Source organism: Geotrypetes seraphini, chromosome 10 (assembly GCF_902459505.1).
Source record: "Geotrypetes seraphini chromosome 10, aGeoSer1.1, whole genome shotgun sequence".
In the NCBI taxonomy this organism is placed as follows: Eukaryota; Metazoa; Chordata; class Amphibia; order Gymnophiona; family Dermophiidae; genus Geotrypetes; species Geotrypetes seraphini.
In genome coordinates this window covers 50,378,589-50,400,986 of record NC_047093.1, presented here as the reverse complement: position 1 = coordinate 50,400,986, position 22,398 = coordinate 50,378,589, and the positions used below count along the sequence as shown (strand labels likewise).

Below are 22,398 nucleotides of genomic sequence, written 5' to 3'. Positions count from 1 at the left end.
GTGCTAGTCGATGTCCAAAAACTTTCTTGCCTCTCTTTGTTAGGTGAAGTCCGTCAGGTCCCTGTAGTCCTTGTAGCGCCGCTCCGTGGTCTAGGAATCCAAAGTTCGTCTCTAAACACCATTCTCGAAGCCACTCGTTGGTCCTATGGATGCGCTCTTCCCTGTCTCTGCCTTTGTCTCTTACCGGGAGAATTGATGAGAAGACCACCTGTGCTCCTGTCTGTTTTAGTTTTCTTCCCAGGGCCTCGAAGTCTTTAGGGATGCTGTCTGATGTGCTTCTGGCAGTATCGTTGGTACCTACATGAATGAGAAACATAGGGAAATGGTCAGTGGGTTTCAGAAGTTTGTCTATACTGGTGGTGATGTCGCGGATCCTGGCTCCAGGGAGACAGCAGACCTCCCTCGACTGCAAATCTGGTCTGCAAATTGGTCCTTCGGTGCCTCTTAGCATGGAGTCTCCGATGACCACCACTCTGCGCTCCTTCCGAGGGGGGGTGGATCTAGCAGCGAGAACTGCAGCCGGTGTTCTGTGTTCGGAATCCTCCTCTGCTTCATCCTCGTCAGTTCCTTCTTGAAGGACGTGAAATCTGTTTTTCAGGGAAAGTTGTGGCGTTGGTGTTGAACTGCCCTGTTTGAGAGAAAAAGAAGAAGAAGGTGAGAATGGGGGGGGGTTTCTTTGCTTGCCAGTAGAAGAGGTTACCAGCTGCCAGGGACCGGCATCTCCAATCATCTCCTGTATTCCGATCGTTGAGTTTAGAGCTGTAGGTTTGGGGGTGCCAAGGATGGTCTTGTCGAGGCTTCGTTCTGCGGTGTGAGACAATTCCTGGATGGCTTCGTCGATGAAGGCCTCATCCTCCCTGATGCACCTCAGGCGTTTCACCTCCTCCCTGAGGCTCCGCAGTTCCTGCATAACGTCCTCGTCTGCTTCTACATGTTTCATCTCGTCTGTCTGCGTAGAGACCGAGGTATACCGTGGGAGGGGGGTGGCCTCGGTCAGCACTGAGACATCTCTTCCCTGCTCAGTGGCACTCTCTGCCTGCTGTGTAGAGTCCTTGGCCATCCCCCGGGTCTCTCCAGATGCTGGGGTGTTGAGCTTGATAGTGTTCTTGGCGCTCCTTGTTCTCCCTGCCATTTCAACAAGGAAAAGAAAAAGAGAAAGCAAATGTTAGTCAAGGAAAGAGTGTGTTTGCCTGTGTGCTTGCTTGCGTGTGATAAAGGGAGTATCTGTTTTGTGTGGGAAGAGTGGAGTGTGTCTGGCTCAAAGTGGTAGGGCTCTGTTTAGAGGCCCTTCTCGTTGGCTCGCCTCCTTTTATGGAGGAGCCCGGTCGCACGCTACTGATGCGGTGGGGTGGGCGGAGCTAACTCGCCGCTGCCCCGAAGTCTCTTTGTGTGTGCGGGCGCTTCTCCCTTCTCCCAGCGCCTCGCACAGCTCTCCTGCCTCTCTGCTCCCCTCTGCCTTGCTGCCTCTGTGGAAAAGAAGCTGCTACTAGCAGTAGCGGCGCCCGATGGCTCGCCTCCTTTTATGGAGGAGCCCGGTCGCACGCTACTGATGCGGTGGGGTGGGCGGAGCTAACTCGCCGCTGCCCCGAAGTCTCTTTGTGTGTGCGGGCGCTTCTCCCTTCTCCCAGCGCCTCGCACAGCTCTCCTGCCTCTCTGCTCCCCTCTGCCTTGCTGCCTCTGTGGAAAAGAAGCTGCTGGTTCTCCTGGGCTCTGTGTCCCTCACACGATTGCCCTTGGCCAATACAAATTTGGAGGATCCTGAAAGGTGTCTCTTCCTCTGGGGATGCATCTCCTGCAGATCCCCAGTCCTGTAGGACTTAGAAGATGCTGAACTCAAGGCTCCCATCCTTCCCCCATGCACTCTGTCACAGACAGGACATGAATGCTCCTCGGCAGACTATCCAGCGCAAACCTGGCATGATATAGGGGTAAAAGGCCCTGAGGAATTCCATCCCAGTCAATTTTAAGCAAAATCGAGGGATTCTGAGGCAGAAGAAAAAAAAAAAGATAATTTCAAATCCAAGATGGCTGCTGCCAGAAAATAGAGAATGACACGGTGACAAAATTCATCACCGTTCCCGTCCCCACGGATAACTGCAGGAAACCATCTTCATGTCATTCTTTAAGGAGAGAGGGAAGAATCAGAGTATGAATGGCCACAACCACTGACCCACAAGCTTTACTTTGAAGAATGCTGGTGTAGAAGGACTGAGGTTGAAATAGACACTAGAAAATGACATGGGATTATTTCCTGCGGTTATCCACGGGGACGGGAACAGTGATGAATTTTGTCACCGTGTCATTCTCTACCAGAAAATTCATGCCAAAAAACAACCCACAAGGAAGGAAGTTTAGAGGTGGGGAACCTGAGATCTGAGGGTCAAAAATCTTCAAGTTAAATTTTTAAGGAGCTGCCGATTTTCCCCATAGGCTTCAACAGCCTTACTTACTGTGCAAAGTAGTGCCTGCCTGCTTCAGCATAGGATTTCAGCTGGAATCAAATGGAGAAGAAATCTGCTTCACAGATTCACTGGACAAACTTGGTCTTCTAGTTGCCAATCTGACTAAACCTCAACCTCTGTAAAACTGTGCCACAAAATCCGGGAAAGACCCCACGCCGCCTGAACTCAAGCCCCTGGCTGAAACAGGGATGTGAGCAGCTATACAGGGGATAGCAGGGAGGGAACATGCTCCTCATTAGCTGGCCTCCAATTTTTTTTTTTTTTTTTTTTAATTCCAGCAGACTGGCTAGCTAGGTGTCCCCAAAGGGCTGATCCTGCCAGCAGCAGACTTCTGCTGTGCGAGTCTGTGTCTCCTCACAGGCAGAAGTTGCACCAAGTGAGAACCTCCAGGCACCAGGCCTCCAAAGAACACCAAGCAAAAATACCTGAAAAACAAAAACCAAACGCAGAGCAGATCAAAAACACTTCTGAGCAACTTGCTTTCAGAAAAATAAACTGAGGGGGCATGAAAAACTCCCTGGAAAGGAGGGGCTGAAAAACATGACTGACAGTTTTCTGCAAGCAACTTGCTGGTTGGGATACAAGACCCTAGTGTTCAGAACCACTAGACACATTGCAGTAGAACTCTTGTTAGTCCATTTGACAGACCTTGCAAAGCCCATCACAGACTCATTAATTTATTCTATATTTCTATGCAATTTGGAATCTAAAAACCTTGTAAATATCTGCACAAGCTGGATGAGGCAGAATCCAACACAGAGAACCTGAGAGAAATGTGGAAGAGGAACCATATTGCACGGGCAATACTGCCCTAGCCACTACCATTCAGTAAACTGCTACCGATACTGTGATGCTCCATCACATGTTTTCAAAGCCCAGGGTTCAGCATACTCTGATGATATTCAGCCTTGATTCTTTCTGATTTACCAGTCTTGAACTGCTTCATCCATGGCTTGCACACAAAGGACTTGAGAATAGACCCAAGTGAAGCTGTAGGAGCACTGTCTGCACCCCACTCCCTGTAGGTAGGTAGTGCTGTTATAACTTCACTGTAGGCATGACAGTATCTCCCTACCCCCTAGGTCCGTATGTATACTCCTAAGTGTTATAGCAACATCTCACCCCAAACCCACTTCTTACTTTCTCGTACTCAGCCCTAGTGAAGTTCTTTGTTTCCCATGGTCCATGTTAGGAGCAGCAATACCTGTGGCCCCTCTGCTCCCAGCTCCATACAGTGTTATAAATAGTCACCCTAAATCCCAGCTCTCCCGCCCCCAACTATTTTAACCATGGCAGTGTCTTCTTCTCACACTGTGCTAAGCTTTTCTTACCTAGTATACAAAGATCTGGAGCAGAAGCGACTCTGACCCAAAGATGGAAAGAAGCTGTCTTGGGAACTGGGAGCAGAAAGTGGAGGACTTAATGTCGTCATGGAGCTGCAGGGAGGGAACATGCTCCTCATTAGCCGGCCCCAAGTAGCAATGTTAATGTTCAGCTGAGAAGCCCGCAGGAACTCCTTTCCTAAAAGGCATAAAAAGGGGCTGCATTCCAAAGGAGTCCCAGTGCTCCTTTATTGCCTTACATGTGTGTATTATCAGTTTTATCTATGCAGATGTATACAAATTCATGTAAATATACCCCATTCATGTATATATCCATATAGCTGCAAATGTATCTACACATAAAAATCACAGATCACACAAAAATGAAGAGACGTGCAATCTGTTTATACAAAAACAAGACGTGGCTGAGATTCAGCTAGAACATAAGAATAAACAGCATAGATCTGATAAATTGTGATTTACGGTTTTATACAGAGCACATCCTCATTGGTGAGGAGATGTTGATAAGGCATTGCTACAGATGGAACAGAGATTTATTTTTAACACAATATAATAATACTAAACTGAACTAACTAAACTAAACCTTGGGTTTATATACCGCACCATCTCCACGAATGCGGAGCTCGGCACAGTTTACAGGAAGAAAGATGAGAGAGGAACTACAGTGGAGAGATTAATACTAATACCTAATGGTTTAAATCAAGAATCAGATTTTATCTGTATTTTTATAACTATCAAAAGGATCCTTTTTCATCAATACAATTTTTATGAGGTTTCAAAGTACGCAGAACATAAAAATAGTATTACTGGGTTAGACCAATAGCCCATTTAGTCCTATGTCCCATCTTCATGGTGGCCAATCCAGGTCACAAGTACTGGCAAAACTCCAAATAGTAGCAGCATTACAGGCTACCAATCAAGAGCAAGCAGTGGCTTCCCCAATGTCTTTTCCTCCAGCAGCATTAACCGTTCTTACCACATCTTCTGGCAACAAGTTCCAGAGCTTAACTATTCTCTGAGTAAAAAAATATGTCCTTGTATTGGTTTTAAAATTATCACCCTGTTCCCATTTCGGTGGACCGACCACTCATTTCGATATTTAGGCATTTGGCTCCCACAAAATATCAGAGATTTATACACTATTAACGTCCAGCTTCTGATGGAAGACACTAAACAATGTTTAGAGAATTGGACAAACTTTCCATTGTCCTTGGAAATGGGGCTACCATCACTAAAATGTTAGTTCTTCCCAAATGGCTTTTTCTGCTGCAGGTTCTCCCTCTGAAGTTGGAGGATAGAAATATCTTAATTATCAATAGGATGATTTGAAAATCAAAAATTTGTCTCCTTTTTTTATTTGAGCCTGGGCCTTCCAGATATCTGAACTTATAATTTTACTGGTCTTCACTATGTTAATGATTGGTTACGGGGTAGTCATCACTATAGCCCTCTCTTGAAGGAGTGTACTTTTGTAGCCCCTTATCATTTTAACTCAATTCTGCAGGTCCCCATAAAGCTCTTACCTACTGACCTTCTTGGTGTCCCCCCTGCAGATGTGACAAATGCTAGCCAAGTTCCAGAGTGCGACAGAATTGTAAGTTTGATTTCTGTTGTCTTGGATTCTCCCCCCCCCCCCCCCTTTTAAGCAATTTTAACTCAAGGCTGCCCCTCCTGTACTAGGAGAGATAGCCAAGAAGGAACCTGGCAACATACAGGGCTCAAGGTAATCCAAACAGGACCTCAGCCCAAAAAGCCTACAGAATAAAGAGACACTCCCACATCAATTAAGGGTGCTAATGCAGCCTATACTGGTGTGTGTGCGTTCATGTGCTAGACTGTACTAAATATTCATATTCATTTCAGCCTCTAATAGTGTCCCGAATACATTATTTGTATTCAGCTGAATAGCGATTTAAATTCAAATAATCCAGAGCTCCACCGTGCTAAATTGTACTGAAATAAACAGTTGATCTCTGATTTCATGTTGTTATGTTAAAGTTCATGCCCATTATTCATATTCAGATGAATAGTAAAAATATGCTTTTTCAGTACAGCTCTACTCTAAAGTCAGATCTGTTTCCATCTGCTGGTAGAGAGGTGCATAACTCAAGCATCTGGGCCAGTCTGGAAAGATATTAAAGGAACCCCTGTAACAGATTTATCACATCTGATTTCTCCTTTCATCTAATGAGACATGTACAAAAAAAATTTTCAAGAACAAAGAATTACAAAAAAAAAAGTTCACAAAAAAATCCACCAGATTCCCTCAACCCAAATCCCTCATCCATAGTTTGCATTTTGATAAATAACTTTACTTTTTCTATATACAAGCAGTTAATAGGGCAATTTGTTTTAAATGCAATATTTAATGACTTCATGGAATCTTTGTACTTTTTGAAAAGAACCAACTAAATCATTCCACTCTATGGGCTCCTTTTATGAAGGTGCGCTAGGGCCTTAACACACGGTGGTAGATTTTTGGCTAGCGTGCTATAGCGCGCACTAATCCGGTGCGTGCGATAAAACCACTAGCACACATTCGTAAAAGGAGCCCTATATGTGTACTCCCCACACACAGCAATTACTTTCTGAAGCCTATAAATATCTGCATATATACAGACTTCTACTAAGGAACTGGAACATTTTTCTTACCTTTTTGTTTTGGGAATATTCGCTTCTGCCGCTGCAGCCGAGGCCCATGCTCAATCACAGGGTTACAGAAAAGTATCTGTAAAAGGAAGAAAACTAGGTGCTGTTTGTCTCTTTCATTCTCCCAACCCCCCCCCCCTTCATAAACACTCTTCACTCATATACCTCTGCAAACAGCAACCCCTGAGGTTCCAGGGAAAGACAAAGCCCATGGCGTTGGTTATCTAGGAAGTCCTCTAGGTACAAAAATTTCAGTGCACAAAGATCTCGCCAGTCTCGCCAGTATACAGCAAACTCCAGCTCCCGGGACTAAGAGAGAGACAGGAAAACAAAAACATGCTCTGTAGCCTCCAGCTCCAACACACCTGCACAGAATATCAAGTTTATTAAAATTTTGATAAAACGCAAATCAGGACTTCTAAGCATTTTACAATTTGTATTAAAAAGGGGGAGACAAACAAATACCCATTAAACAATACTTGACAAACATAAAAACAATAGAAAAGTTGGAAGAACTACAAATTAAAAGCAAAGAAAATATAAAAGGTAAACCACAATTGGGAAGCTAGGGAATAAGGATTATTGAACAACTCTGGCTGCAAAGATCTACGCATATTCATTGTGGATATTCTGACTGGCTGGGGTTTCCCCAGGACAAATTTAAGAACCCCACTCTACAGCATCACACCTTCTCCGATGCAACTTCTGGTTTCCAGATGAAGATGTGCTGGACCTGCTGGGGAGGGAAGAAAACAGGAGGGGGAGAGAAAGACAAAATCAGGGAAGAGGGGGTGGAACAGAGGAGGAGAGACACAGGACCCACAGTGGGAGAGGAGGATATACTACTAAGCATAAAAGGGGGAGGGGCACAAGGGAAGAGAGAAGGTAGGGAAAGGGCACAGAGAAGAAATGCCAGGCATGGAGTAAGGAATACAGACGGGTAATGAATGAAAAGGCATAGAATAAGGACACAAAGTGGAGATGCTGGACAGAACAGACAGGGATGCAGGGACAAGGGAGGGGCAGGTGTCAGGTTTTCTGTATCAGAAAGTTGGTACTGAATTGGAAGCCAATAGACCTCAATGACAAAAGAAGAACACACAACAAAGGAGTCGTGAGGATATGATGTCAAGTATTCAGCCAAGGGTGTATAGTTTAAAAAAAAAAATCACTTTATTTATAGATATGCCACAAAGGCTCAAAGTAATTGTTATGTGTCCGAAAATAATCATACTTCTCCCCCACTAACACTCAATGATAAGCACACCCAGGGCCAGCCCTACCACAAGACATTTCCCTAGGGTAACAGGTTTTGGTTTTGTTTATTTTTTTTTGAGGGGGGGTGCTGCAGTGGTGGAACTCTATCATAGCAGAAAGTCAGCACTTCAAACCTGCTATCAAACAGCACTGAGCTTTTCAGGATATGTACTGTATATGCTCAAGTCCAGTCAAGTCCTGCCCTCTCTGTCAGAAGTTTGTATTGGAAAAGGCAAGATATGGTAGCACTTTAGCATGGGCCTGTGCTGGAAGGCCCCACACTGTACTGAATTACTTTCATATCTTCAGGTCTAGGTAGAAATGGCAGCAAACCCAGCAACAGGAAGATAAGATTCCAGCCACAGTGAGTGTGAGAGTGTGTGTGGGGAGCAAGGAATGGGGCCTTCGGGTACCTCAGAGCTAAAGGTTTGCCCAGGTTAGGGGTCGGCAATCTGTGACTCATGAGCCACATGCATCTCCCATATGGCTGTGGCTCCCCAAGCACTGACCCTTTAATCTCCCTCCCAACCCCAAGATATACTCTCTCTCTCCCCCTGGGCCTACTGAGGTACCTGATGGTCCAGCGGAGGTCTTTGTGGCAGGAGCGCGGCTCTCTCACTCCTGTCTCCATGCGGTTGCCTTCTAAAATGGTTGCCGTGACCTCTCGCAGCAGCTCGCAGTACCACAGGAAATGCCATGAGTAGCTGTGAGAGGTCGCAGCAGCTATTTTAGCAGGCAGGAGCGAGAGGGCTGCGTTCCTGCCACAAAGACATCCACTGTACACCAGATACCTTGGTAGGCCCAGGGGAATTGCGAGGAAGTTGAAAGGGTCAGGGCCTGGAGAGGGAAGAGAACCTTGGCTATGAGTTGGGGGGAGGGGCAGGGGACAGAGGGAGGGATGAGAGGCGCAGAGACCTGCAAGGGGTTGGAATGGAGAGAAGCTACACTTTGCGGTTCTTTGTAAATCTTGGGTCAAACATTTTGGATAAATTGGCTCTTTGCTGTAAAAAGGTTGCTGACCCCTGGCCTAGGGGATTAAGATACCCTTGGGCCAGCCTTAAACATACCACTGCAGAATGACTACGGCCCCTTCCCACTGGCTATCATGTACTTCTGCTAGGGGTCTTTTCCCCCACATCCTGACTATAAATTGTACCTCTAGCACTTCCACAAGATGACCCTTTCAGACAGCTAATATGGTGTCAGGGTGACCTCTCTTTTCCCAAGAGATGCACAGAGAAAAAAAGACAGAACAAGCAAGCAGAGACGCAAAGTATTTAGAGAGGCAGCAGAAATATTAGTTTGATTTAAATTATACCACCTTCCACAAATGTGGTATGGTAGTGGGGGGATGAGAAGAAGTAGAGTAGCTCACTCTCTCTAATTCTATGGTGAAGCTCTGGTCCCAACCCTGATTATTAGCTGGTCCCCAGTTTGTCTGAGCAACAACTTTATTATCCACTCTAAGGACAGAGAGAACATCGCCTGCAAAAAAGCAGAAAGAGAGAGTAAGAACTGGATCAAGTATAAATTTGCAGGCCTGTTAAAAGATATAGGGTGCTCTCTTACCAGAGAGTTCCTCACGCTGCAGGTATCTTCCTGGGCCACTGCGTGAATGACCTGCCACCCCAGCACATCTGATCAGGCTCCGTGGGTCACCAGGGCTTCCCCGTGCTGGTGACATACTGCTAACTTGGTGTCTTCCTGGAACAGTCTCCAGCAGGTTCTGGCACCCCATTAACCTGACCACCAATGTACCTGTGACAAGGGAAGAATGATGAGGTCCAAGCAATTTGCCTAAATCCCTTCAACCTGATGATTAATGTAGCTCATGAAAAGCGTAGAGTGATGAACTAGTTATCCTACCCAAGCCAGAAAAAAAACCCTCTTCCCTGCCATCAACACCACCAGACACCTGTGAGAGCAGTAGGTTTGATCAGCGATGTAATGGGCTGCCATTGGTTTGGGGTATCACCAGGCTTCACTTCAACAGTCAGGCTGTTCACCTGCTGCAATTCATGTTCAATAAAAGCTCGTTTTGGGTGGTCGAAAGGAAGGTCATGCAGAAGCTTCTCTAAGGACAGTCGCAAAAGGTCAATCTTTTGAGAAGATTCCTGCAAGCGAGACTGAGCCTGAAAGAAAAAAAAATCTCAGCAATTCACACTTTGACATGACCATTTCCATGACCTCTGGAGAGCTTAGCCCTTTTACCTCCCTTCTCCCTACACACTTCAGACCTTTTTCGCACATTCTATTATTTTTTTGTTACTAGCCTAAATTTCTTCCTTTAGTCCCCCACCCCCACATCACAGCCCCTTCCCTAAGGCTCCCAATGAATTATATAGTGTCTTTCTTGCTCAATCGTTTCAATTGTATACCATTTTGATTGTTTGAAAGGTGATATATCAAATACACAAACTTTAAACTCCTCAGGTGCTCAAGAATCAGGCAGGAGTCCAGAATTTTTTCCAAAAATTGACTCTTACAGAAGATCAGAATTTTTTGTATTTTGGCTGAATTCTTGCATGTTCTTTAGCACTTTCAGCAGAGCTGATTAAGTTACCTAGTTCCAGGAGGGAGATTTTAGGCCAGTCCTGGATTTCTGACAGATCCATCCTAATTAATTTTGGGACCTGCAATATTGATTTTAATGCATACAGTCAGACTTGGCAACTCTGCTTCTGGAATCCCAAATGCTGGAAACATCCTCAGTTCAGAGGGTTCAATGTATACCACAACTAATTCACTAACTTTTGGAAATGCCACCCATTCTGGATCCTCCATTCCCCATGGACTAACTCCTTGATCTCCAATGTTTCTTAGTTGTAAACCCTCCCATCCTTTATTTCAGATTCCTTATAACCAATAACACCCCCAAATCCTGGATACACCAACCCTCTTTCCCTTGACTCTCTATCTTCTGACCTTCAATGAAGTCTCTTGATTTCAGGCCCTTCATTCCCATGCTTCTTAAACTCCTTGATCCCTTTAAAAACCACCCCCAACCCCTGACCTCCAGCAATGTTTTCCGTTCTTGAACTCCGTGACCTCCTAGTAGTTTCACCGCATTCTTAGCGCCTTCAGTAATAGCAGTCTCAATGCGCAAATGATGACGCAGCTCCTCAATGCGCAACTCCAGAGGACTCATGGCCATATCCATCCTCCCTGCGAGAGCACAATAATCAGGCAAGCAAAGGACCGGGGAAAAAAAAAGTACATTTGTAACCAGAAGTAGTATCACACCTGTGGGTTCCAGTGCCGATTCCATGCCACTGGCACATAGCGATATCTTCCCAATCTGCATACGGATCAACTCAATCTTGATCTTGCTGTCATAAAGCATCTGCTGTGCAGTAGCCACGAGCTTCCGATCCTAAGGATTACAAGTACTTACTTAAAGTGCACTCAGACCCAAGATGACCCTTGAACCTAATGTTCAAGTGGCCAAAATGCAAAGGTACTCACTCAAGGCACTAGAAAACAGAGCAACCACAAGTATCTCCTGCCAGTGCTTTGAGGAAAATTGAAAAGGAGGATCTTATCATAGGCATGCGGGTGCTCACCTTGGACATAATATTGGAGTACATCTGTATCATATTCTCAGCACCTTGCTTCACCTTCAACTCAATTTGAAGCTGTTTCTTCAGAGTAATGATACGACCCATCACAGGATTCAGATTTTGATCACATTTACAAGGGTTTAAAGAGATTGCATCTGTGCAAAACATATGTCATGAGCTAAGAAGTGGAACAAATTGAAAGGAAAAGTTCTAATACTTCAGATTCCCCTCTTCTTGCAACTGAGTCTGCTCTTCCTCCCAACCTTTAGCTACGATTACCTCAGATCCTACCTGTCTCCCTCTCCTCTGTGACCAACAGTCTTGCATTAAGCTCTTGCAGCTCCCTATGCAGCTCCTGAAGTCTGCGATTCGAAGATTTCAGTTGATTCTCCACATGGCCCAGTGGTTTCCTGTCCATCAGAAGCACTCTGCGGAGGTTTTCTGCACCCTCTTTAATCTTCAACTCCTTTTGGAGTTCTCGACGCAGTTTGTCCTTAGCATTCTCCAAACTTTGTTGGAAGCCTGGGTCTAGGATGTTGATCCCATTGTTCAACTCATGCAACCAGCTGCTCTGTGAGGAGTAAAGAGTTAGAGCAGTGACCATTTCCCAGTCAAACATGAAAGGACCTAGTATGCATAATTACGACCTAGGAGCAAACAAAACCTAAAGTTTACCCTCAGTGCGGGCAGATAACACACTCCCAGCCTGGAAGGTCAACCCCAAATAATTCTAGAAATGCCAAGTATATAAGATCTCTCACCCTCACATTCTTTGTCTCCTTCTCCTATTCATTATAGCCTCATTGCATTGATTTTATAGTTAGGGAAGCCTAAGAGGAGAAAAGCCAAACCTACTAGTAGAAAGAAACCAAAACATTTACATCTCCTTGTTATCTGCACCTCAAGTACTCTGAAACCTATGTGCATACTTTCTGCCAGTAAGTGAAGGGTAATTTTCAGTCTCAGGATTTACCCAGATAATTGCTTCGTTACCTGGGCAACTTCCTTTGAAAACTGTCTGCACTCTGCAACCTTTTAGAAGCAGCAAAAGAAAAGCGAGCATTTTAAGCTTCTTTTTTTTTATTGCAAAGCAACACTATAGGTTTTTTTTTTCTAGATTTAAACTCTAGATACACAACATCGGTAAAACTTAACATTTTAACCTGCTGTCTTATACTTTGGGTTGGCTCATTCGTGGCTTCATCCGCTCTGAACCAATAAAGTTATGTTCCATGGCAGGTCCCAACCACACAGTCCCAACCACACTAGGATTTCCATTCCATTTTTCTTTTTGGTACAAAATACAGTACATAACTTGGGTAGGTGCCACTAACTAGAGATAAATGCTAAAAAATATGACCACATCACGCCCCTGATGATTGATTCCCATTGGCTCCCTATAAGCCATCGCATCACTTTTAAAATACTACTTCTAGTTTTTAAATCTTTAACCTCAATTCATGGTTCATAGACAAAATCGCACGAGTCAACGGCGCACAGACAACTGAGCACAAGGTTGACGGCGCGCCAAAGAAAAGCACTATTTTAAAGGGTTCCAACAGGGGGTGTTGGTGGGGAACCCCCCTATTTTACTTAACAGACATCGCACTGGCGTTGTGGGGGGTTTGGGGGGTTGTAACCCCCCTCATTATACTTGAAACCAAACTTTTTGCCTGTTTTTTAGGGAAAAAGTTCAGTTTTAAGTATAATGTGGGGGGTTACAACCCCCTAAACCCCCCACAACGCTAGCGCAATATCTCCCACACACCCCGTAAGAGCCCTTTAAAATAGTGCTTTTCTTTGGCGCGCCGTCAACCTTGCGCTCAGTTGTCTGTGCTCAGTTGTCGGCGCGCGATTTAGTCCCATCACCCAATTCCTAACCAGAATGCTTACTCCTTATAACACATCCAGGTCTCTCCGTTCAACTTCTCATAACCTTCTAACAGTTCCATCCCTGAAAATTATAGGCACCAGAAGACAGGATATGTTTTCGGTTATGGCCCCTCAACTGTGGAACTCTATACCACAGTACATCAGAGATGAAAAAGATCTCTCATCCTTTAAAAAAATCCTAAAAACCTATATTTTTAAAGACGCATTCAGCCTATCACTCACTGACCTGTAATCATAAGCTTTTTTTCTTTTAACATCTTTGAATTTTTTATCCTTCCTCTCATTTACTTCCCTATTGTTTTTCAACTCTAACAAGGAATTGTAACTTTTCCCCCCTACCCCCCCCCCCCCACGATTCATGTTAGTCCTATTCTGTAAGTCTGAAATTATTTTATTGTATTCACTACCCGCTTTTTAATAATTGTACCATCGCTTAGGAAATTAAATAAGCGATTCATCAAACACTAATAAAAACTTGAAACTTGATTTAAAGCCGGACGCAATTTTTACCAGCTGGAGGCTCCACTCTCCCCAGGAAGCAAAACTGTTTTGAGCTCCCCTAGGAGAACGGTATAGATTAGATGAATGAAAGAATGAACAACCCCAAAACATCTATCACTTCCAACGCCAACTTCATAAAGAATTAACCTGTTTTTAGCGTTTATCATATATCCCTATTACCAGTGAATCTGATTCCCAACTTTTTCCACCAATAGCGACCTTCAACCCAGATAGCCGGCAATTTCAAAAGCCCAGGGGTAGGGCCTAAAAATCACCCCGTGCGCTCAGTGCACTGTTCCCTGTTCCCTACCCGCAGCGTCTCCGCAGCCATTTACTTCAGAGCTGGTAAACAGGTCGCCGCCTTCCGCTACCAACTTTTCCGAGTCCAGTAAAGCGTTCAGGCTCCACCCTCGCCTGCCCCGAATCTTCTGCAGGCACCGCCTCCAAACATCAGGCTCCGCCCTAAGCTTCTAGAGATAAAGTCAAGGCGCGGAAACATTGACATATGATAGCAACCAGACATAAGTAATATCTTAGGACAGGAGTTTGAAAATTCTTTAGTAATTTTGTGACCACATTTCATTAACTTGCACGTTAAAAGTTTATAACTTGGGAACACAAATACCATACAATTACTTTCTTTTTGCAAGATAATTTATTTCGTCCTCTTTTGGGGGCAGGGATTCTTGATCTTTTCTTTTTTTTTTTTTCTAAATCATGTTTATTGAGGTCAAAGGGCATACAAGAAATACAAAGGCAACCGAGTAATATACAGGCATAGAAGTACAATCAACTGGAAATAATATTAAAAAAAACATTACAAAACAAGCAGTCACACCAAATAGGGATCTCAAAGTCCCTCCTTGAGGGCCGCAATCCAGTCGGGTTTTCAGGATTTCCCCAATGAATATGCATTGAAAGCACTGCATGGACATAGATCTCATGCATATTCATTGAGGAAATCCTGAAAACCGGACTGGATTGCAGCCCTCAAGGAGGGACTTTGAGACCTCATGTGCCAGTATAATGTTCTTGATCTTTTCTGTTTCCTAATTAGACCCTTTCACCCCACCCCCCTAATCTAGAGCCCACTAGTGATAGCAACAGAGCTAACTGCTAGCTGTTTTAACAGTGCTGACTTTTTGCTAAAATTACAGTTGTACCATTTACAAATGATACATACTAGGGAGCAGTTTGTTCACAAGCATTGCAACAATAATTCATTAATGTCATTATTGTTCTCCGCCCTTCCCCAGCCGGCTCGATGGTCTTCAGAGATTTGTAATCTTGGGTTCCTGAAGAAGGGATTTTGGTTCCTGAAACCAGGCTTGGTTGGACCTGGTATCCTGCGGATCTCTCTGTTTTTGGGAGACCGTTTTATCATCCGTTTTCATCTGCAGCTAAGTCGGCTTTTTGATTCTTGTGGGAGTTTTCTGTGGGAGGTTCTCTGAGAGATTGTTTGATTGACCTCACTTGTGTTTTCTTTGTGCTTTATTTTGCACTTCTTTTGATTTATATAACACACCCTGGAAGTACTCCATGATGGTGTGGGGGCAGGGACTGGTTGGTCCTTGTCTCATGATGTAAAGCGCTGGAGTATTGCTCCTTTCGCTGCTCTATCACACTGAGGGTACTCCATTACTATATTATAATAATCAATATATTGATTGCACACTATCTTCTTGTGTGTTCACAGTTGTTTGGTCAGTAAGCAGCCTCTCCGAGAACCATGTGATCATTACTGCCTCCTTTTTGGTATCTTGTTAAGTTTCTCTGGCAGGTTTTTGGTTATTGAGTCATTAGGTCACAGCAGGGGCATGGACCACTTTCAAACTTGAAGCACCAGGATTTAGCTTATAGCTGGCAGGATTTAGCTTCGCCAGTCAAAACGTTTGCCACTGGAACCCTGCCTGAGCAGCAGGGAGTTGGTGGTATGCTCTACAGAAGATATTTTCAAAGCTGTAACATGGTCATCTGTTTACTCTTTCACACCCTACTACTGTCTAGAGCAGTGTTCTTAAATGCAATCTCAGGGGGGCCAACGATGGCCGGCAGAAAATTATTATTATATCCCACATTGGTAGTCAACCAAGAAAGGCCTTTAATATTATTCACCATTTCTTAAGCTACTCTCTAAGTCCTACTCCCAGTGCTAGAGTTACAATCATTACTTTAGCCTCTATTGCAGTCTCTCTCATACTGAGCTCTGGCACACTAAACGGAGCAAATGTTTTTCACTTCACATAATTTAAATTATAAAGTTGCAAACCCAACAATAATGAAGGCCCTCTTTTACTAAGCAGCGATACAGGTTTCTACTGCAGTAACCATTATATCTTCCTCTCTCTAAGAGATCCCTTGTGCCTATCCCACGCTTTCTGGAATTCAGACAGTCTCTGTCTTTACCACTTCCTCCGGGAGATTATTCCACACATCTACCACCCTTCGATTACTCCTGAGCCTATCACATCTTAACTTCATCCTATACCCTCTCATTTCAGAGCTTCCTTTAAAATGAAAGAGACTCGACTCATGCACATTTACGCCATATTATGTATGTTTTATTGTGAGCAGCTTAGGCTTGTAAGTGGATTATAAATATTTTAAATAAATAAATAGAATTGCTAATCAATGGGATGGATGTGCTTGTTTTTGAGTGCAAATGAACTCAAAACACTACTCGACAGTCGACAAGCAAACATTTCATTATCTACCATCCGTAATTATTCCCTTTTTTTTTTACTATTTAATTTCTGTTAGAGCTGAAAATCCAAGTTTGCAAAGATAAGAAGATCCAAATGCTAACAAAGCATTGATTGCTTTGTTGCTCAAATTAAGATAGCTACAGCATAAAAAATACAAATAAAATTACTTGCAATTTGTTTTATTTTTTTCTCCCAACTTTATTTATATAATTTTACAAATAAGAACATAAGAACTGCCATCACCGGATCAGACCCTGGGTCCATCAAGTCCGGTGATCCGCTCACGCAGAGGCCCAGCCAGGTACGACCTGGCGAAAACTTAGTCACCGGTATCCCTCTATTTGCCTTCCGAGGAGATGTGCATCTAACTTGCCCTTAAATCCTAGAATGGTGGGTTCCGCAGCAATCTCCACCAGGAGAGCGTTCCAGGTGTCTACCATCCGCTGTGTGAAGCAGAACTTCCTGGCATTTGTCCTGGGCTTGTCCCCCCTCAGCTTCAGTCCATGACCTCTTGTCCTAGTCACATTTGACATTGTAAATAACTTTTTGTCCTGCTCCATCTTGTCAATTCCTTTTATTATTTTAAAAGTCTCAATCATATCCCCTCGCAGTCTCCTCTTCTCAAGGGAGAACAGTCTCAGTTTTCCAATCCGTTCTTCGTAGCTCAAGTTCTCCATACCTTTCACCAGCTTTGTTGCTCGTCTCTGCACCCTCTCGAGCAGTTTTATATCCTTCTTTAGATAGGGAGACCAGTGTTGGACACAGTATTCCAAGTGTGGTCTGATCAATGCTCTATAAAGCAGCATTATAACACCCTCCGATCTATTCGTGATTCCCTTCTTTATCATGCCCATCATTCTATTTGCCTTCTTTGCCGCCGCTGCACATTGTGCTGATGATTTCAGGGTCCTATCTATCAGTACCCCCAGGTCCTTTTCTTGCTCACTCTTACTCAGAGTTGCACCTGACATGGTGTACTCATGCTCCTTGTTCGTTCTGCCCAAATGCATCACTTTGCACTTTTCCACATTAAATTTCATCTGCCATTTCTCTGCCCATCTCTCCAACTAGCTCAAGTCTCTCTGTAGTTCCTCGCTGTCCTTTTGTGATCTGATTGTCCGACATAGCTTTGTATTGTCTGCAAATCTGATGAAATCACTAGACGTTCCTTCTTCTAGATCGTTGATGAAAATATTAAATAAGATGGGCCCAAGAAGTGAACCCTGGGGCACACCGCTAGTCACTTTCTCCCAGTCTGAGAGCTTCCCATTTATGTTTACCCTCTGCATTCTGTTTTCCAGCCATTTGCCTATCCTTAAATAAGCAAAGCAAAAATACCAGAAGCAAACCCTCCCCCCCACCCCCAAACTAGCACCCAGTTAACCCAACACTTTCTCACAGCCATACCTTCCCTCCATTGTATATACACATCCCATACTTTATGAAAATCGTTCAGACACCCCTCCTATGTGCAGTCATCTGAGACATTAAACACACATAATCAAGCTTATGGTACAATGAAGCCAGGGCAGGAGCAGATGGTGTCTTCCAAGCTCTAGAAATTACCATTCTGGCTGCAGTAAAAATATGAATCGCCAAATTACATGTCTTTCTGGAAATGCACTGCACAGGGAAGTTCAATAAACAACTCTCCGCTCTTTTGGATAAAAGATAGAAGTACAGATGCGCAAATTGGTCAAAATCTTATTCCAAAAATCAACTATCTTGGGACCTAGCAATTAATTTTCAAGGACCAATCACATCAAAGCATGATGCTTGTCTGGGCGGTTGTATCCTTAGGCACACAGACGCTCATAAAATTGCATAAGCGACGTACATGTCATCTAGTACAGGGGTAGGCAATTCCAGTCCTTGAGAGCTACAGGCAGGTCAGATTTTCAGGATATCCACAATACATATGTTTGAGATGGATTTGCATGCAGCGCCTCCTTGAGATGCAAGTTTATCTCATGCATATTTATTGTAGATATCATGAAAACCTTACCTGCCCGTGGCTCTTGAGGACTGGAATTGCTTACCCCTGATCTAGTGTATACTTACAAAGGGAATTTTTAAATAAAGTAAAATTAAGGAATCTCTCGTGGCACCCATAATCTTTCACAGCATACACTGCTCTATTGCGTTCTATTACAGTATTATTTTTTTGTTAGTAGGACCTAACTCAATCACTGCCAAGGCTGATATTACTAGGGCCTCCCTGACCAGAAACAGGTTGCATAAAATAGCTCACAAACCACCTGCTGAAGACTGAGAAAAAGCACAGTTACTTACCGTAACAGGTGTTATCCAGGGACAGCATGCAGATATTCTTTACGCATGGGTGACGTCACCGACGGAGCCTCGGTACGGACCTTTTTAACTAGAAAGTTCTAGTTGGCCGCACCGCGCATGCGCGAGTGCCTTCCCGCCCGACGGAGGAGTGCGTGGTCCCCAGTTAAGATAAGCCAGCTAAGAAGCCAACCCGGGGAGGTGGGTGGGACGTAAGAATATCTGCCTGCTGTCCCTGGATAACACCTGTTACGGTAAGTAACTGTGCTTTATCCCAGGACAAGCAGGCAGCATATTCTTTACGCATGGGTGACCTCCAAGCTAACAGAGGGGGAGGAGGGATGGTTGGCCATTAGGAAAATAAATTTTGTAACACAGATTGGCCGAAGTGTCCATCCCGTCTGGAGAAGGCATCCAGACAGTAGTGAGTAGTGAACGTGTGAACTGAGGACCAAGTGGCAGCCTTGCAGATTTCCTCGATGGGCGTGGAACGGAGGAAAGCCACAGAAGCAGCCATAGCTCTGACTCTGTGGGCCGTGACAGCACCTTCCAGTGAGAGACCGGCCCGAGCATAACAGAAGGCAATGCAGGCAGCAAGCCAGTTGGAAAGTGTCCGTTTAGAGACAGGACGGCCCAGACGGTTAGGATCGAAGGTCAGAAAGAGCTGAGGGGACGAGCGGTGAGCCCTGGTACGGTCAAGGTAGTATGCCAGGGCACGCTTACAATCCAGCGTGTGCAATGCCTGTTCCCCAGGATGAGAATGGGGTTTAGGGAAAAAGACAGGCAACACAATGGACTGGTTGAGGTGAAAAGCCGAGACCACCTTGGGAAGGAATTTAGGATGGGTACGCAGAACCACCTTGTCATGGTGAAAAACAGTGAACGGTGGATCGGCGACCAGTGCATGCATCTCACTAACCCTCCTGGCAGAGGTGATGGCAATGAGGAAAAGCACCTTCCATGTTAGAAATTTGAGCGAAGTTGTGGCAAGAGGCTCAAAAGGGGGTTTCATGAGGGCTGATAAAACCACATTCAGGTCCCAGACGACAGGAGGAGGCTTCAGAGGTGGTTTGACATTGAAGAGGCCTCTCATGAACCGGGAAATCAGTGGATGAGCCGTGAGAGGTTTTCCGAGGATAGGCTCATGAAACGCAGTGATGGCACTGAGGTGGACTCTGATTGAGGTAGACTTGAGGCCAGCGTCGGACAGAGAGAGCAAATAGTCCAGTACAGTTTCCACCGCTAATGAGGTGGGATCGTGATGATGTAGTAGACACCAAGAGGAGAACCTGGTCCACTTCTGATGGTAACATTGGAGGGTGGCCGGTTTCCTGGAGGCATCCAAAATGCGACGAACAGGCTGAGACAGATTCTCTGGAGAGGTCAGCCCGAGAGAAACCAAGCTGTCAGGTGGAGCGAAGACAGATTGGGATGCAGTAGAGACTGATGTTGCTGCATAAGTAGAGTAGGAAACACAGGAAGAGGAATGGGCTCCCTGGAGCTGAGCTGAAGCAGGAGGGAGAACCAGTGTTGGCGAGGCCACCGAGGAGCGATGAGAATCATGGTGGCCCTGTCCCTGCGGAGTTTGGCTAACGTCCGCAACATCAGAGGTAGTGGAGGAAAGGCATAGAGGAACCGATCCGTCCAGTCGAGCAGGAATGCATCTGGGGTCAGACGATGAGGAGAGAAGAGTCTGGAACAGAACTGGGGCAGCTGATGGTTGTGAGGCGCTGCAAAGAGGTCCACCTGTGGAGTGCCCCAGCGAGCAAAGATGGAGTGGAGTGTTGAAGGATCCAGAGTCCACTCGTGAGATTGAAGGATGCGGCTGAGATTGTCGGCCAGGGAGTTCTGTTCGTCCTGGATATAGACAGCCTTGAGGAAGAGATTGCGGGCCGTGGCCCAGGTCCAGATGCGGAGAGCCTCCTGACAAAGGAGGCGAGATCCGGTGCCGCCTTGTTTGTTTATGTAGTACATGGCGACTTGATTGTCTGTGCACAGGAGAAGAACCTGAGGGTAGAGAAGGTGCTGGAAGGCTTTGAGAGCATAGAACATGGCTCTGAGTTCTAGGAAATTGATGTGATGTTGACGCTCCTGAGGGGTCCAGAGTCCCTGGGTGCATAGATCCCCTAGGTGAGCTCCCCACGCATAGGGGGAGGCATCCGTGGTTATGGTCATGGAGTGAGGGGGTAGATGAAAGAGTAGACCCCTGGAAAGATTTGAGGAGTTCAACCACCATTGAAGAGATTGCTGAAGAGACGATGTCACAGAGATGGGATGAGAAAGAAGATCCGTGGTCTGCGACCATTGGTTGGCAAGAGTCCATTGAGGTGTACTGAGGTGGAGTCGTGCCAGAGGAAGCACATGTACCGTGGAGGCCATGTGGCCCAGGAGGACCATCATCTGTTGGGCAGGAATGGAGTGATGAAGGAGCACCTGACGACAGAGGTGGAGCAGGGTCCGTTGACGATCGGAGGGGAGAAACGCCCTCAGTGTGGTGTCGAGAACTGCTCCAATGAACTGAAGTCGCTGTGTAGGAAGCAGATGCGACTTGGGGTAGTTGATCTCGAACCCCAGGAGATGGAGGAGCGAGATGGTGTGATGAGTGGCTTGTAGCACAAGCGGCGACGTAGGAGCTTTCACCAACCAATCGTCCAAGTAGGGGAACACCTGGAGGTTGTGAGACCTGAGGAAGGCCGCCACCACAATAAGGCACTTGGTGAACACCCTGGGCGATGAAGCGAGGCCAAAAGGTAGCACTATGTACTGATAGTGACGGTGCTGTATCTGAAACCGTAGGTAGCGACATGAAGTCGGATTGATTGGGATGTGAGTGTAGGCCTCTTTGAGGTCCAGGGAACATAGCCAGTCGTGTTGAGAGAGAAGAGGGTACAGCGTGGCAAGGGAGAGCATTCTGAACTTCTCCTTGACTAGACACTTGTTGAGGTCCCTGAGATCGAGGATGGGACGAAGGTCTCCTGTCTTCTTGGGAACCAGGAAGTAGCGGGAGTAGAATCCCTGACCCCGTTGGGCCGGAGGCACCTCTTCGATGGCTTTGAGAAGAAGGAGGGATTGAACCTCCCTCAGGAGGAGGGGGGTTTGGGGGGAGTGAGAAGCAGACTCTACGGGAGGATTGTTTGGTGGAAGAGTCTGGAAGTTGAGAGAGTAGCCGTGTCGGATGATGTTGAGGACCCATTGGTCAGATGTGATGGCCTCCCAACGGCTGAGGAAGATTTGTAGACGTCCTCCGATTGGTTGAGGAAGAGGCAACGAGGGAGGAAGACTGGCTATGCCCTGGAGAGAGGAGTCAAAAGGGCTGAGAGGGTTTCGAAGGAGGGAGAGGCTTGGCAGGTTGACTAGACTGAGAACGAGCCTGAGTGTGTTGATGTTGCTGACGGGGCCGCCGAGGTTGCTGTGAAGGCGGATTGAGAGGTCTGGCAGAGAACCTGCGCTGATACGAGGACTGTGGTCTGTAAGGGCGAGTAGGTGGGGCCTTTTTCTTAGGTTTAACAAGAGTGTCCCATCTGGTCTCATGGGCCGAGAGCTTCTGGGTGGTTGAGTCTAGGGAATCCCCAAAAAGTTCATCCCCAAGACAGGGAGCGTTGGCTAGGCGGTCTTGGTGGTTGATGTCCAAATCAGATACCCTCAACCAAGCCAGGCGGCGCATGGCAACGGCCATGGCAGATGCACGGGAGGTGAGCTCAAAGGAATCATAAATAGAGCGCACCATAAATTTCCGCAG

The 22,398-nt window shown here is 45.7% G+C and overlaps 2 protein-coding genes across 12 annotated transcripts in view; both read right to left on the bottom strand.

Annotated features, from left to right (window-relative positions):
* Positions 1 to 15,114, bottom strand: part of PKN3 (protein kinase N3) — a 53,641-nt gene extending 38,527 nt beyond the window's left edge. For 3 of the 11 annotated variants that reach the window (XM_033961815.1, XM_033961816.1, XM_033961823.1), the window contains exons 1-11: positions 13,675 to 13,791; positions 11,563 to 11,842; positions 11,275 to 11,426; positions 10,725 to 11,084; positions 9,627 to 9,843; positions 9,281 to 9,469; positions 9,087 to 9,196; positions 7,143 to 7,190; positions 6,620 to 6,763; positions 6,458 to 6,533; positions 3,794 to 3,983 (exon numbers count right to left, since the gene is read on the bottom strand). In XM_033961815.1, the coding sequence (XP_033817706.1) occupies positions 3,794 to 3,983; positions 6,458 to 6,533; positions 6,620 to 6,763; positions 7,143 to 7,190; positions 9,087 to 9,196; positions 9,281 to 9,469; positions 9,627 to 9,843; positions 10,725 to 11,084; positions 11,275 to 11,426; positions 11,563 to 11,842; positions 13,675 to 13,776 (1,868 nt within the window). In that variant the 5' untranslated portion in view covers positions 13,777 to 13,791. Of the gene's footprint in view, positions 1 to 3,793; positions 3,984 to 6,457; positions 6,534 to 6,619; positions 6,764 to 7,142; positions 7,191 to 9,086; positions 9,197 to 9,280; positions 9,470 to 9,626; positions 9,844 to 10,724; positions 11,085 to 11,274; positions 11,427 to 11,562; positions 11,843 to 13,674; positions 13,792 to 13,845; positions 14,136 to 14,848 lie in introns of those variants that run through there. The other 8 variants (XM_033961824.1, XM_033961821.1, XM_033961826.1 and 5 more) reach the window with 8 other exon arrangements.
* On the bottom strand, positions 110 to 993 carry LOC117368300. Its single transcript, XM_033961827.1, has 2 exons — positions 398 to 993; positions 110 to 297 (listed from the first exon to the last, which is right to left on the bottom strand). The coding sequence occupies exons 1-2, from the start codon at positions 938 to 940 to the stop codon at positions 226 to 228; spliced, it is 615 nt and encodes a 204-aa protein (XP_033817718.1). The 5' UTR covers positions 941 to 993; the 3' UTR covers positions 110 to 225.
* Positions 15,115 to 22,398: the final 7,284 nt, after the last annotated feature.